The following is a 15,955-nucleotide window of genomic DNA, read 5'->3' as shown; positions in this document are numbered from 1 at the left end:
TTTTGATGTTGTTGAGCAGAAGAGGCAAGAGTCAGCGATGGACCGCTAAGGCTGGGCACTTACCGCTGCATTGACAACCCCGCCCCGCCTCGAGCCCGCCCGGTCCACAAAATTAAGCTCCATCTGGGCAGCGTACAGTAGAACTAAGCCTTATTTCCTCCTCCGCATCGGCCCTTTGCGCATGTGAATCAAAAAAACATTGCGAACATCTGACTCAAAATTTCCAGATACACCTACAGATGGAAGTATATATATCAATTGGATTGTCAACAAGATCATCGGTCTTGTAAAAGGGTGTCACCCTTCTCTTTTTTCTTTATAGTCCTGTTTGCACCTCCGAATGGCTTTCCGAACCTCCCCAACCAACCTCACCAGACTGATCGTGCGGCCGACGACATGGCAATCCTTACCGAACAACGTACGACATTATAGCGCCCCTATGGACGGCAGCATCCCAGCTGCAAAGCAGAAATATATACCCACGAGTGGAACGTATCCAAAAGGATTTCTCGTTTCTGGCACGCACGTTGGAGTCAAACCTACAAACAAAAGCACTCCAGATCTAGCTTTCCTAGCCTCAGAGACACCATGTGCGGCGGCAGCAGTATTCACGAAAAATAAGTTTCAGGCCGCCCCTGTCACCGTCAGCAGGGAAATGCTTAAAAGGAGGAAGAACACTGGGGTTAGATCTGTTATCATCAATTCTGGATGTGCCAATGCCGTAACTGGAAAGGGTGGTTTAGAAGACGCAGAGAAGATGGGCGCTGAGGCCGATAGATGTTTTGACCTTCCTAGTGATGGTAAGGGCGGGAGCACTATAGTCATGAGCACGGGAGTTATTGGACAACGGTAGAGACCACAGTTGATGGCTGCAATTCGTGACTAACGGCTCTGCCAGACTACCCATTCAAAAGATTCTGCACAAGATCCCTTCGGCATATGACTCTCTGGGATCTTCGCACGATCACTGGCTAGCTACTGCAAGGGCGATATGTACAACAGATACGTTTCCAAAGCTTGTCTCCCGGACTTTCTCTCTCCCCTCCTCCCCATCGATCGAGTACAGAATGGCGGGTATGACAAAGGGTGCAGGAATGATTCATCCAAACATGGCTACACTGCTTGGAATGATTGTCACCGATGCGCCAGTGGCACCGTCGCTCTTGCCGTCACTATTAACTAACGCGGTCAACAAATCCTTCAACAGCATATCTATCGATGGAGACACGTCTACCAATGATACGGTAGCGCTTCTTGCCAACGGAGCTGCTGGAGGGCAAGAAATTACTTCCGACACATCTGTAGACTATGCTAGCTTTCAGAAGACACTTAGCGAATTTGCTACGGATCTTGCTAAACTCGTCGTGAGAGACGGTGAGGGAGCTACTAAATTCGTGACAATCCGGGTGACAGAATCGCCTTCAGAGGTAGGAGCTCGTAAGATCGCAAGCACCATTGCAAAATCGCCTCTAGTCAAAACAGCACTTTACGGAAAGGATGCAAATTGGGGCCGCATCTTGTGTGCAACTGGCTACTCTCAAATTTCTGAGCCAGGTATGCCAGAGACTGAAGTTTCGGAAATTGTACCGGAAAAAACAAGTGTCTCCTTCATTCCATCAGATGGGTCTCCCGAATTGAAGCTTCTCGTCAACGGTGAGCCGGAGAGTGTAGATGAAACCCGAGCTGCAGAGATTCTAGAACACGAAGATCTGGAGATCTTGATCAAACTTGGGGGTGGACAGGAAGAAGCCGTAGTTTGGACATGTGATTTCAGGTCAGTAAGCACCGATTTTATGGCCAGCATAGTCACTAATATTTTAAAGCCACGAATATGTCACTATCAATGGTGACTACCGAACATAGAATTGAGCTAATATGCTGAAATGTGACGCGACATGAAAGATATGACAAGAGAGCAGAAAGTTAGAAGATTAAATACCCAATTACACCTTACAGCTTGCACATGCAGAATTCTCGTTTACAGTTGTTGCTATCTAACGACGAAATTACGGTATGGCTCTCTACTAAGAGTCCTGTTTTCTTTTGCGTCATACTCGAAAACGGTATGTCGGCCACGATTAGTCTATGCGGATTTTGTCTATCTACAAGTTTCTACTGCCGTTTATATCCATCCATCTTACTCTAATCGTGGTCAATATTCCAGAAAAAGGATCCTGTCTACTAAAATTAAGCGAGCCCTCGCAGCCTCAAAATCACTGCTCTATAGACGCTCAAAACTGTCGGTGATTATCGTAGGCACTAGATCAGTTGTATATTGAGAAAGGCTGAGTAGAGTATTTTATAAGTACATAACATCCAAACTAAGCGAGAAACTCATAATCTCCAGAACTGGTAGATCCATCCCACAACAATCTCCATAACGCAATTTCACAAGAGCATCATCTCAACCTAACGTCTCACATACGAACCCCATCCCTCCACAAATCTCTCATAATAAACTCTGGCATCTGCCACTCCCCATCCCCCTTCTTAATCTCCTCAAGCTGCTCCACAACCCCAAAATCCCCCGTCCTCCTCAAAATCTCCTCCCCATCCCTCACCAATCCAATCCTCCTATCCACCTCCCTAAACTCCGGCACTCCCTTCTCATTCTCCCGCTCAAAATCATGCGCACACCCACACCCCATCGAATCCGGCAATCTGAATATAAAATAAAACTCCTCTAGACCTCTCCACTCATCAATCTGTACCTGGCCGTTGATACTCCCGCCCTCGCCGCCATACCAGATGAGATTCTCGACCGCTAGTTTGCGGATGCTGCTTCGGGTGGTGACGGGGAAGTCGGCTTCGAAGTTGGAGATGCCGGATTCCCAGCACCAAGCTGGGAAGAAGAGGATGTCGATTGACGGGTTGAAGTAGATGCGTGCGGTTGTGGATGGGAGAACGAATTGTGGACCGTAGAAGGTTTGGGCTATGGTGCGGGATTCGTGAGTAGCGCTGAGTAAAGGGGGATGGGGCGTTGGTGTATAGTATTTTGATAATTCCGGCTCGGATGTTTGTGTCAAGTACTGTGAAGAATTGGACTCGCATTCAGATTCAGGTTGAGATGTAGCGTCTTCATCCTCTTTTCCAAGCTCTTCCCAATCGTAAAGAGGTACCGGTGTGCATACTTCGACTATGCGAGGGGAGGAGTTGCAGGCTATGGACCATATTTTGAGACGGAGCTCAACTGGGAGATTGGGGAAGACGTGGAAGTGCAGCAATGGCGGCGAGGGAGAAGACGCCATGTCGACAAGTGTGCTGAAGGATAGAGTTCCAAGAGTGATCAAGATGTGCTTGAAATATATAACCAACCAACCTTGGCCATAACTTTGTCCTATGAGGCTGAGACCGGCCAAGGATCATCCGTCGTGAGTCACTCACCGATTGTGAATCCCAAGTCAACAGAAAAGCCCGGAATGTGAATCAAAAGGGTACTCGCATTTGAAGGCCAATCGGACTAGTTCCCCAATAGCAGATATTTAGATGCTCTAGTTAGGCATCAAAGACTAGCCACCTACATGAGCTTCCAGTTTAGTAGCGGCCGTGCTAGGAGTCGACCAATAAACAAATCGCCCACAAAGAAAAGAAAAATTCTTATCACGAATCTATAATTTGGATGAGGCTACACTCTGGATGATTTTATCAAGCATGTATGAACTCTCAGGAAACTCCATTTCTCATTGATATGTACAATCTGTATAACACCCCGCCATGTATCCTTACTGCCTCGATGCAGCCTGTGGTGTCCATGCTGTGATCTTAGGCTTAACTCTGTAAAACATATATTAGAATACGATGACGAGTCTAGCCTTTGAAAATAGCAGCTTAAACTTACGTAGAATATGTCTTGAAAGCAGCCCGACTGAACGTCAAGTTTGGCCTGTGCTCTGGCAACTCCCAAGGCCGGACTCGAGTTTGAAGAATGGGATCTTGGGTTGGTGGTTTATCGACCATGTAGGATATCCAGGCGTGCCATCCGGGCTCGATTTGTGATCTATATGCAACCGTCAGAACCAGTTCTACAGTTGACTGCCATATTCGAAACTTACGCGTCCTCGTTGTAGTCTTTGTAGTCCACCCATCTTGTTCGTACTGGCGCAGATATTAACCAATGCAATCCCTCCAACATCTAAATATACCCACAAGGCAATTCGTCCTCCAAATTCTCGTAGTATTTGTTCCCGTATCGGTCTGTGGCGATCAAGGTACCAGCTTTGGTGTCACCTATTCCACACAATTAATCAAGATTCGAACCTATTGGCACCGTTCTGACCTACCAATATGCTATATCAAAAAGCCTTCGTTCAGTATCTATACCACATATTGTTGGGTGGTTCGGGGCGTTTGTGACATACCTGCATCTGGTGGAGAGCATCCTAAACATTCACCGTTAGCAAAGTCGCACAGAATGGCGCATGGTATTCTTGCCTTCAGGCCGACTCGGCGAAGATTGCGCAGCGTTCTCGTAATGGTAGACATCTTGTTTGGCGTTCAATGGCTTGAAAGGTCGCAGTTGTCGTCAAGCTGGTTCATGGCGGGCTCAAATCTCGGCCCCATCTGGTCTAGCGTACTTTTGAACGACCTTCGAGAGCGAAGCTCCAGCCATGAACGTCAAGCTAATCTTCTCACATCACAACATTAAAACGTTGATATGATAATTCGGAGCGTTACCAGATGCACTACCCTTCGAAGGGCGCAGGTCTTCCGGCCGAGATTACTACAAGCTAAACCGCGCAGGTTTTCGACATCCAGCTCTACCCTCGCGAATAGTACCGGTCCTGGTACCTCATCCGCATCAATGCTCGGGGCCTTTACGAATGAGTTGGACAAGATAGCACCGAAGTTTGAAATAGACGGGTCAAAGATAAAGATCTTGCGCACGCCATCTGAGTTCTACGAAACATTGAAGGTTGGAAACATGTCATAAGAGTAGGGAGAAGTGCTGATGGAATGGCAGACCAAGATACTTGCTGCAGAGGATCGAATATTTTTGTCTACGCTGTACATAGGAAAAACTGAACATGAACTCGTAATACTGTCCAAAATACACTTTCTCGTTGCATTTGTTGATTCCTTGCCCAGATTACTACTATTCAGCAAGCGCTCAGAGCCAAACCCAATTTAAAATTGAGTATCTTAACAGATGCTTTGAGAGGGACGAGAGAATCTCCAGAGGCATCATGTGCCTCATTACTTGCGCCTTTGGTCACCGAGTTCGGGGCGGAGAGGATTGAAATACGGATGTATCATACTCCTAACTTGACGGGATTGAGGAAAAAGTACATCCCAAAGAGGTTCAATGAGGGATGGGGCTTGCAACATATGAAACTCTATGGAGTGGATGATGAATTAATAATCTCTGGGTATGAATTCGACCAGAAATCTCATTATTAAAATTCTAATTATGCTTCAGGGCAAACCTGTCAAATGACTACTTTACCAATCGACAGGACCGGTATCACGTATTTTCATCAAAAGAAATAACCGGATACTTTTCAGAAGTACATAACACAATATCCCGGCTAAGCTTCCTCGTCACCCCTTCTCAACAAGAGCCAGCAGGTTATACCCTCGATTGGCCAACCGCAAATCTAGCCCCATCACCCCTAGAAGATGCCTCCAAATACAAGGCTCTTTCGACCTCAATCCTCAGCCATATAATCCTTCCCTCCGCCACTTCCGCCACCACAACCCCCTCAAAAAACACCACAATCTACCTCCTAACCCAGTTCACCCAACTCCTCAAACCCGACACCTCAACCGAGCTCCCCCTGATCACAACCCTTCTCTCTACCCTCTCCGCCCCCCTTTACAGATCATCATCCTGGACCTTCACAGCCGGCTACTTCAACCCAGACCCCACGCTTCAAACCCTCCTCCTCTCCACCACCTCCCAAAACAATACCATCATAACCGCCTCCCCAGAAGCAAACGGCTTCTTCAACTCCCCCGGGATATCAGGCCTCCTCCCATCCGCCTACACGCTCCTCTCGCGGCGTTTCCTCACTCTCTCCAACGCCCGACCCTCCCCCTCCATAACCCTCAAAGAGTGGCGGCGCGGCACGGTCAACCTGCCCGGGGGCTGGACGTACCACGCGAAAGGCCTGTGGATAAGTCTGAATGGGGAGAAAGCGCCGAGTATAAGTATAGTGGGGAGCAGCAACTATACGAAGAGGAGTTATGGGTTAGATCTTGAGGTGGGCGCGTGTATTGTGACGAGTGATGAGGGGTTGAAGGGACGGTTGGCGGAGGAGAGGGATGGGTTGCAGGAGTTTGCGAGGGTGGTTGGGGAGGAGGAGTTTTTGAGGACGGAGAGGCGGGTGGGGTTGCATGTTAGGGTTGCGATGTGGATTGTTAAGGTTGTTGGGGGGGCTTTGTAGAATGTATAGGGGGTTAGCTTGGAAGTGTATAATAGGAGGACGATCAGCGAGGAGATGCCTAAGCTCACTCAGAATAACAGGTACCATTTCTATGTCTTGCACATTATTCAACCTGACGCATTCACCAATCACACCAAACCACATCCCCTCCAATTCCCATTCACCCACCTACCCCCCTCCTCGGCACACCGTCGGTCCATCCCCAGAGCCCTCATTTAAATATCAAATCAAACACCTTTTACGCCAATGAGAATAGCCCATTCGACCGGATCCTCTGAGCGAAATGGTTGTGGTTAGAACTCCATGAGTATCTGTCTGCGAGCAGAACTTATGGGACCATGATTACGCCGATGGCCTGCTACACGTCAGAGAGCAGGAAATCCGGGTACCTACTACGCGTCAGAGAGTAGGAATATAAGTGCTGATCTTGTTTTTATCTTTTTTGGGGGGGTTAGGGCTGGGAGGTATACCACTTCTTATAGGTTTCTTTTGGGGAGAGGATGAAAGGTTTAGGACTTTTTTGCATTTCTCTCACCCACCGTCTATTGATTCCCAAGGAAAATACATGTAGGTATAATGATATATATTAACACAAAACAGCTATCTATGAAGCCAACGTATTGGTGGTTCCTTCTTGCAAACCATCGTTACTATCTCTCTCTTACGTTCATCGTCATTCGTGTCAAGGTCTTAAGCTCGCTCCTTTCAAAAACCCAATTTACTCCTTTCGCCATTAAACCAGTAGATATGCAAATGCTTAAAGAGAGCAAAACCCCTCCCTCAAACTAACACCATTCAACACCTCTCGCTTCGCGCTTCGGCTAAATAATATCACGCTTTGCACCTGCGTGTGTTCTCGTTCGTCTATCCATCTCCTATTGATTACAAAATCTCCTTCAGCTTCCGCTTTTGCTCAAAGGTCAAGCTTGTCGGAAATTTCACATTCACATCGACGACGAAGTTTCCTCTCTGATCCGGTTTCTTGCTTAGAGGCATTCCTAGACCAGGATACATATCGGTTGAGCCGGGTTGTGTAGGGCCGGACTTCTCAATGTTGATTTGTCTGCCATCGATGGTGGTTACTGTTCGTTTCCAGCCTGTAAGAGCTTCTTTCAGATCGAGGTCTACCGTTGCGTGAAGATCGTCACCTTGGCGGGTGTAAAGTGGATGTGCTTTCTGTAGAATGTTAGTATAACGATAGTCATTGGAGTACACATGTCAGACTTACCTCTTCGATGATAAAGTGCAGATCTTGCTGCCCACCTTCTTCTTGATCTCCAACACCCTTAAACTTGATCTTGCTACCCTTTTTTAATCCCGGCTTGATATCCATTTCTAGGACTTTATCTTGGGTGGTTCGCTTTCCGGTAACTTCGTCAAATGCCTTTCGCTTAATCTTCATCTTCTTGTGAGCGCCCTTGAACAATTCCTCAAGCGACAGTGGTAGTGGTCGTTCAACAGTGGTGACTTCTGGGGTTGGTTGTCTTTGTCGTGCGTCTGAGGCACCAAATTGCTGAGCTCGAGTGCGCCCACCTCCAGATGTTCGAGACCTTGGCATTTGTTCAAACAAATCCTCAAATCCTCCAGCGCCTCCCATGCCAGCTTGTCCTCGTAAGAATTCGGAGAATATGGACTCTGGATTGCTGAAGTTGAATCCACCACCACTACCACCACCACTGTTATCGAATCCGTAGTGGAATGATTGTCCTCCACTTGGCATACCCCCAGATGCGAAATTGAAGCCTCCTGGCATACCACCGGCACCTGCATATGGATTATGCCCAGCCTCAGCATCATCTGGCATTGCTCCTCCCTGAAAGCCCCGCTCACCTAACGCATCGTAGGTCTTTCGTTTTTCGGGATCGGATAGGATTTCGTATGCTTGGGAAACGTCTTTGAATTTTTCGCTGGTATCTGGTTTATCCTTGTTCTTATCTGGGTGATACTTCAGTGCCATTTTGCTGCGAAAAGTTAGCCTTTGATCACGGTAACTTGGATCATTTACTGGGGTGAGTGGGTGGTGTCAGATGTTTAAGGGAGACTTACTGGTATGCTTTCTTGATTTGATCTTGGGTGGCATCTGGCTTGATGCCCAAGCTATCGTAAAATTTGGTTTCTTTGACCATGGTGGATGGGTTCTTGGCGTACTGATAGATTTTACAGCTTCAGATGTCGCGTCCAGAGCAGGTCGAAATTTGTGCGGATGCGATGTAAGGTATAAGTGGTGCGGTATGCAATAAAGTCGTTGATAAAGGTAGTGAAGGTTGTTTGCAAATTGAGAAGTTCAGTTGAAAGGAAGGTCAAGAATGGATTGGTATTATGTAGCGCAGTAACGTGGGAATGGGGCTGCTGTCAAACAACAGCTGATCGATCTTTGTTGGCTGTCGGTGAATGAAGGCTGTCGACGCAAGGCCGAAAGACAGTATAGTTGTTGGTAAAGCGACAATTGATCCAATGGATAGTAGTTTTCGCTGAGTGGTTTTGGTTGCAATTGTTTCTTGGTGCTTTTGTTCTATTATGGTCCGAAGAAGTAGAAAGAAAGGTTGGCTAGAAGTCAGGTCACGCAGGTGAGCTATTATTACTGTACCAGCTGCCCAGTCACGACGAGATCCTGCCAGGATTGGCGGTGACGTTGGCGGGGAATTTGGGTTCTGAAGCGGGGTCAAATGAGGGTACTGCCCAATGTCCTTCGAAGCTTCTCGAACCTTCTATTGGTGCAAGACCACGACGAAGGGAGATTTTGGAGTATACTAGATCTTTCGAGCTTCAGCCAGTATTAAATGTTTTGGATCTCCTGATATTTTTTCACAAGCTCCGATGTATTTTTCATTCAGCTTGAGTGAGTGCAGCTGAATTTTACCCCTCCTAGAACGTGCCTTTACGATTAGCGAAGCCGCTGGCAGAGAGGTGGCAGTCGAAACACAACATTTCCTCGATTAAGTTGACGAAATAGTGTATATTCAGTGGATCAACTTAGATGTTATTACTATCTAGTTAATTTTTATTTAAAGTAAGCAAGCCTTTTTAAGCTCTATTCGAAGTCGACTTATTATTTAGTCCAAGATTGGTGGGTGAGTGTCACTTACTTTGGTATTTTGTCCTCCGCAAGGTAGCAACTGAGCAGCTAAGATAACTCTGGCTCTTAGAAAATGTGCCAAAGAATAAGTTGAATCGTCTGCGAATCTCGATCCCACTCGGCACAAAAGCACTGGCAGAGGCGTATTCTTTCCTCTACTGATTTCAGAGAGTATATTTCCATCCCCAGCGACTTCGGAGTATCTCCGTCAACCAATTTCATGCATGCCTTTAACGACGATAGATCTTGAGATCTTGGGCTTTTTCAAAAGATATGGGTATGGACTCAACATTTAATGCTGCTAGCAAGAGAATTTATAATACATGTTAATCCGCTAAGAACATTGCTTCTCAATATAAGCCTACGAAAACCCAAGAGAACACGGGCGAACCTTCATCTACGAGACGTTAATCCAAAGCCAGTACTGGGAGAGCAGACCGTCAAAGAGGATGATGAGGACGACGACGACTTATACGAAGCTCTTCTGCTACTATCTCTCACAGGGCTGCTTGAATATGGAACCCGGTATGCGCTGTGGAACCGCCCTAGTCTTTGAAGTTCTTCGTCTCGAGGCTGTTGGGATCCACGGAAGATCCAATTCAGGATCGAAAGTAAACCAACGACAACAAAGCAAAGTCTGAGAAACCAATCAACCCAAGTCATGCCCATTCGACCCATATCACGAGCTTCGATGGGCTTCGCAGCTCTCCCATACTTGGCTTCGCCAGCCTCTGTAAGAAGAAGTCTGTATTTTACCCCACAGCTTCCTCGCAGAATGAAAGGATCATCTTTGTGACGGTAACCCTCACAAGAAACACCAGTACATTCCAGTTTGAATCCGTCGGGAACAGTGGCCGAGCACGCCCATTCTATCGCTTCTTTATTTTTGCCAGCGCTGGCCCCGAGATTTTTGCAGCACATATTTTGCACTCGATAAAGTCTGCAACCGGGTCCGTCGCATGTAAGTTGGGGAATTGCAGGTGTCCGGAAGCTGTTTGTGTGGTTCTTTGCGGAGAAAGTCAGCGTTTTGACTTGAGAAAGTAAGACAGCCTTTTGATTTGCTCTCTCTACTTCTAGATGTGCTCGAGAAAGTCGGAGGATGTGTAGCAATACGATGAGTACTTGGTAAGTGAGTAAGGGCATTTTTGAATTATTGTTGGAGAGGTTAAGATGTGATTGCCTTTAAAGTGTTTCGACAAGAAATAGCTGAAAATCGAGAGCGTAATATATCAGTGACGCTCCAATTCAGAGTAACACTGCAAATGAGAAAGGCCAAATGGCGAATTCTTGCTGACGATCTCGTCCAACAGCTTATTGGATACTCTTCCACTAGTCGCTTTGGAGTGTTGGATATCCCCAGGTTCTGTTAGGCTTCCTTAGCGAGCACTCGAAGGGTGTGATTCGAGCGTCCTCGGCAAATGTTTGTTGATGCTACCTGACGGCAACACGAAGCTTCATGGAGACAGTTCTTTCGATGGCACGACACTAACATGCTAGCTCTCACGGTTGAAACGACGGCTTATAGAAAACCAAGACATTCAAATAATGGTAAGTCTTGCATCAGATAACGACAATAAAACCCTTGATTCTGTCTCCTGACTCTCCTGTAGTTGTTCTCCTATACTCGCACATGTCCCATAGCGTCATTACACTCCAGAAACACTTCAATTCTGCTTCTCGTATTTCCTTCCTAGACCCTAGATACGGCAAGAAATTCCGGTATTGGTAGTTGCTAGACATGTCAATCGACTCTAGTTCAAAATCCCACCTGGATGGTAATTTCTTGGGGCCACCAGTGCGCCACAACAGATCACCAACGATGACCTGGGATGCCACCATGTGTTGCCAACAGAATTATGAAGAAGCAGCTGAAATATGTCGAACGATTACTCAATCCCACCTTCAGCACAACTACCAAGTACTTCATCGGAATCCCATCGGTGAAACAACAAGACGTACTTGCGGCGCGAGTTCCGTCAACGAGATACGATGCCACATCGAGGAAAATGTTGCTTGCACAAGCATCTGTAAGCATACCGAAAAGTTTTCGTACGCCCACGTTCAGTGTACCGCTCCGACAATTGACGACTTTGCAGGATATGTTTCCGATGGAAAACCGGGCCGAGCCAGACTCTGGAATGTTGTTGTTGCGATCAAAAGACTGTTACATCTTTCTATGGTCGTCATCGTGTCATCTGTCAGGGATCAAATGGCAAAATGTAAACTGAAGTTGTGAATTCAGGTTGTTCAATTGTACAATTTAAGAGAAACTTTGTCTTCACATTACAGCATTACCACATCCAGACAGACAGCGCTGAAAAACTGTAAAAGAAGGCGGCGCACCCCAGCGTTGAACAAGGATGTTTGACTTCGAAACTTATCTGAAATATACTCGCGCAGTCCAGATTGGTTTTCCAACAGGAGAAGTTATGTGCTGATAGCTACGATCACTCTTCATCACAAAAACAGAAGTAAGTCGGACTTTAAAACCCAGGATATTTCTCTATTGACTATGATTTTTCAAAGCAGATAACCGGGAGTGGGGTGGTGAATGGTGGATACGGAGCTTGAAAGTGGTTGTGTTAGTCAATATTTGCTGGATTTTGGTGGGGCGGATATTATATATTCGACATACGATTTTCAGCAACGTTCATTGTGAACTCTATCATATGTGGGTCAAGTATGAGACTGTGTGGCCTCAAGACTCACCATAATGCGGTACTTCTTAATCAGCCAAGAGCAAGTAGGCCTTTTCATATCCAAAAAGGTCTTGTGGTCATTGCGGTGTTTGGAAAAGAATCACGCTGTGGGCGGTACTGAAAACCAGCACTACCACCTCAATATCATGTCAAGGATTATGTGAATGGTGTCGCTTTTAACTCTACTTTCGCTGCTAGCGAGCTAGCTCATGAAACCTTGTCACACTGATTGCTGTGAGTTATCTTATTCATTCTGCGTGGTCTGTATGTTTCTGAGAGCAACTGGTAGATTAAGCCTGGGATATGAGTGCTTGTGCACAAGAGATGATGGGGTTGGGGAGGAAGACTTGGGTAAGCTGCGGAGACATGTGGATACTTAGTGGTAGAATTGGCACAGTGGCACTTCACCTCCACGCTTGCTTCTTACCATAAGTTTCTGCTACCAAGTATCGTATAATGAAATATATATCTTGGAGACAGGCTAAATCGCTTTTGGTTTTGGCTACCTTTGAAAGCTTACATGAGTTCTGAAGATTCCTTGCACTTTATGCTAACGGTAACTAATATTCGCTAGGACTTCAAGCCGTAATTGGAAGAAAGTGGTTGTGATTGCGATCTTTGTACTCAGGCTATAAGGGGAAGGAGAAAGTGGCTGATTTCGTCTCAAATGCGACGGGATAACTCGAGTTCTTTTCAACAGAATTAGCTAGAGTTTAAACTGTGACCTATTTGAACTTTAAATATTAAGGAAACGAAAGTTTAGATCTTAAGAAATAAATTTGGTCGAGATCCATATTGAAGAAGTCGTAAAAACACCGTTTTTAGCGTACGTTTTGGGGCCTACAGGTATGCGACGAAATCAGCCACTATCTCCTCCCCCTTAAAGTCAGGGGAGAGGATAACCGAGCACGTGTCTCCCGGTCAGGTGACTCCACTTTTATGACGAGGAGAAGTTTGATTTAAATTAGGTACAACTAGTAACAACCAAAACCATGAAATACCAATTTCAAACATATAATTAATTGGAATTTTCAAACCCCAAGCTGTCAGAGCTGAATTGCACTACCTGTCACAGGCTGCGGGATTAACAGGAGTTGTTGGCTTACTTCACAGTCTCTCCTGCTCTCCAGAAGTAACCCAGTCAAGCAATTATGCTAATAGCTTGCAACAGGACTTCAGACTTTCGATGGGAATTTTTGCTTACGAGTTCAACAATGATGAACAACCCGGTTATGGGCAGGCGTTTGCTAGGCTGGAAAACAAGGAGGATGTCCTTCCCATTTTATTTGAGGCCTAAGGCACCCCGTGAGGAAGCCCCTATACCCTATCAGAATACAGTATGAATGATGAACAACACAACACCAACTAATGTCGGCGTTAGGTGTCGCAAGTTTCTTAGTTGGGAACTGCAGGCTTAGGGTTTGCGGAATCGCTTAGAAGCCAGTTAAAAAAGGCTGAGGGTAGCTAGAGTAATTCTTAATATCTGCTTCGCCGGTATCGCTTGTGTTCCTAGCTTTTACTATAAAGACTAGAATCAGGTACTGGCTACTTAGTCCTTAAGCGCTAAATCCATGACAGCAATTCCCAGCTAAGAAACTTGTAACGAAGGAGCACCACCTAAAGCCCACGATTAATTACTTGTACAAGCCTCACAAACACGAAGATGAAGTACATCTTAGTATCCGGAGGTAAATAAGCAGAGTCTCTAATTCTCATAAATTTATCTGACCTAGGTACAGGTGTGGTTAGCGGTGTGGGAAAGGGTATTATTGGTGAGATCCCTTCGAGAAAGCCTTTCGCGAAAACGGACTTATCAGGCAAAAAGCATCCAGTACCGGCCTGCTTCTGAAGACATTGGGTTTGAGCGCCACAATGATCAAAATCGACCCTTACATAAACATCGATGCAGGAACTATGGCACCTACCGAGCATGGTGAAGTCTTCGTCCTTGATGACGGTGGTGAGGTCGACCTCGATCTGGGAAACTATGAACGCTATCTAAATATCACATTGACTCGTGAGCATAACATCACTACTGGCAAAATATACCAGCACGTTATTCAAGCCGAGCGACGCGGGACGTATTTAGGTAAAACGGTCCAGATCGTTCCTGATCTTGTTGATGCGATAGCCGACTGGATAGAGCGGGTCGCGCTGATTCCAGTTGACGAGACAGAAGAGGTGCCAGACGTGTGTGTAATCGAGCTTGGGGGAACGGCAGGTGACATGGAAAATGCACCCTTCCTAGAAGCGTTAAGGCGATTGCGAGGGAGAGTTGAGAAGGACAACTGGATACACATTCTTGTTACTTTGGTTCCCGTGATAATGAATTCTGAGCAAAAGACGAAGCCAACGCAGGCGGCTATGCGAGATGTGCTTTCTACTGGCCTGAAGCCAGATCTAGTAAGTATGTTCGGTCTAAAGTGTAGCTCTGCTAACTTACTGAAGATTGCATGCCGGTGTGAAGTGCCACTCAAGAAATCTACATTAGATAAGGTTGCTTCGTCGTGCGACGTAGAACCTACTAAAATCATAGCTGTTCACGATGTTGCGTCGACGTATCTTGTCCCAGCCCTATTGGAGGAACAAGGTTTACTCGCTTCAATCTCTAAACTACTGCGTTTTGACCTCATAGTGAAGACCCCACAACAAAATGAAATTGGAGCCAACATGTGGAGAAATTGGAAAATCCTAACTTCACCCCAAGGCGGCTCTCGGAAGAGCGTGACAATAGCCCTAGTTGGCAAATACACCAGCTTTATGGACTCTTATATGTCCGTTCTCAAGTCATTGGAGCATTCCGTTATGGCTTGTCAAAGCAAACTCAACCTCATTCTCGTCGACGCCTCACACTTGGAAGAACGATGTGTCGCATCCTCAGAAAGTGACTATGTCCAGGCGTGGAGCAAAGTCCACGGAGCAGATGGGATTCTTGTGCCTGGCGGATTCGGTGAACGAGGTACAGAAGGAATGATAGCAGCTGCACAGTGGGCCCGAGAGAACAAAACCCCGTACCTAGGAATATGTCTAGGTATGCAGATTGCAGTCATCGAGTTCGCACGCCACATGTGCAATATCCCAAAAGCCGGATCGATCGAACTATCTCCGGAGTGTTCGAACCCAGTGATCATCTTCATGCCGGAGGTTGACAAGACGAACATGGGTGGCACAATGAGACTCGGCAGCCGACCAACTGTCTTCCAAGAAGGAAGCGACTGGTCCAAGGTGCGGAAACTGTATGCGGATAAGAAAGTTATCACTGAGCGCCACCGTCATCGATATGAGGTTAATCCCGATTACATCGAGAGTCTCAGCAAAGCCGGTCTTCATTTCATAGGCAAAGATGAAAAAGGCGTTCGTATGGAGATTATCGAGCTTCAAAATCATCCTTGGTATGTAGGTGTGCAGTTTCATCCTGAATACTTGTCACGCGTTTTGCAGCCCAGCAAGCTGTATATCGGTTTTGTTGCTGCGGCAATTACAAACCAGGCAAAACCAGAGGATGCGAAGAAACCAATAAATGGTATTGCAAGCAGTATTATAGTATGAGGTTTTAGATTTGTTCTTTTAGATGTGCTCTGCTATGTGGGCTGCGGCAGGGATCAATCTCATATATGGCCAATGGGCATAAAACAGGAGGCAGAATAAAAACTGTTAAGCAAGTATTCCCGAACTGAAGCCCATTTCGAACTCTGCAGTAGAGCGTAAAACAGTCTTAGAACATATAAGCGTTTGAGGTGAAAGACGGAAGTGATAAGCTGAAAGTTAGTTGCGATAGAAGCATTGTTAGCTACGCA

At 46.2% G+C, this 15,955-nt stretch overlaps 7 protein-coding genes across 7 annotated transcripts; 3 read left to right on the top strand and 4 right to left on the bottom strand.

Moving 5' to 3' along the window:
* Positions 1–340: 340 nt before the first annotated feature.
* Positions 341–1,863, top strand: GLAREA_04803 (DmpA/ArgJ-like protein; the record flags this gene model as incomplete). Its single annotated transcript, XM_008087180.1, has 3 exons — positions 341–849; positions 899–1,774; positions 1,824–1,863. 3 exons carry the CDS (start codon positions 341–343, stop codon positions 1,861–1,863), a joined length of 1,425 nt encoding a protein of 474 aa, XP_008085371.1.
* A 554-nt stretch (positions 1,864–2,417) lies between these two features.
* Positions 2,418–3,248, bottom strand: GLAREA_04802 (uncharacterized protein; the record flags this gene model as incomplete). Its single annotated transcript, XM_008087179.1, has 1 exon — positions 2,418–3,248. The coding sequence occupies one exon, from the start codon at positions 3,246–3,248 to the stop codon at positions 2,418–2,420; it is 831 nt and encodes a 276-aa protein (XP_008085370.1).
* A 474-nt stretch (positions 3,249–3,722) lies between these two features.
* GLAREA_04801 (uncharacterized protein) lies at positions 3,723–4,482 on the bottom strand (the record flags this gene model as incomplete). The annotated part of the gene is made up of 5 exons (XM_008087178.1): positions 3,723–3,774; positions 3,839–3,997; positions 4,053–4,095; positions 4,147–4,227; positions 4,359–4,482. The coding sequence occupies 5 exons, from the start codon at positions 4,480–4,482 to the stop codon at positions 3,723–3,725; spliced, it is 459 nt and encodes a 152-aa protein (XP_008085369.1).
* Positions 4,483–4,801: 319 nt separating this feature from the next.
* Positions 4,802–6,383, top strand: GLAREA_04800 (Phospholipase D/nuclease; the record flags this gene model as incomplete). The annotated part of the gene is made up of 4 exons (XM_008087177.1): positions 4,802–4,912; positions 4,961–5,032; positions 5,086–5,366; positions 5,417–6,383. 4 exons carry the CDS (start codon positions 4,802–4,804, stop codon positions 6,381–6,383), a joined length of 1,431 nt encoding a protein of 476 aa, XP_008085368.1.
* An 882-nt stretch (positions 6,384–7,265) lies between these two features.
* On the bottom strand, positions 7,266–8,509 carry GLAREA_04799 (Chaperone J-domain-containing protein; the record flags this gene model as incomplete). The annotated part of the gene is made up of 3 exons (XM_008087176.1): positions 7,266–7,559; positions 7,612–8,344; positions 8,430–8,509. 3 exons carry the CDS (start codon positions 8,507–8,509, stop codon positions 7,266–7,268), a joined length of 1,107 nt encoding a protein of 368 aa, XP_008085367.1.
* Positions 8,510–9,852: 1,343 nt separating this feature from the next.
* On the bottom strand, positions 9,853–10,602 carry GLAREA_04798 (uncharacterized protein; the record flags this gene model as incomplete). Its single annotated transcript, XM_008087175.1, has 1 exon — positions 9,853–10,602. One exon carries the CDS (start codon positions 10,600–10,602, stop codon positions 9,853–9,855), a length of 750 nt encoding a protein of 249 aa, XP_008085366.1.
* A 3,428-nt stretch (positions 10,603–14,030) lies between these two features.
* Positions 14,031–15,707, top strand: GLAREA_04797 (P-loop containing nucleoside triphosphate hydrolase; the record flags this gene model as incomplete). The annotated part of the gene is made up of 2 exons (XM_008087174.1): positions 14,031–14,561; positions 14,607–15,707. 2 exons carry the CDS (start codon positions 14,031–14,033, stop codon positions 15,705–15,707), a joined length of 1,632 nt encoding a protein of 543 aa, XP_008085365.1.
* Positions 15,708–15,955: the final 248 nt, after the last annotated feature.

Source organism: Glarea lozoyensis (assembly GCF_000409485.1).
Source record: "Glarea lozoyensis ATCC 20868 chromosome Unknown GLAREA5, whole genome shotgun sequence".
In the NCBI taxonomy this organism is placed as follows: domain Eukaryota; kingdom Fungi; phylum Ascomycota; class Leotiomycetes; order Helotiales; family Helotiaceae; genus Glarea; species Glarea lozoyensis.
This window is presented reverse-complemented; position numbering and strand designations above follow the sequence as displayed.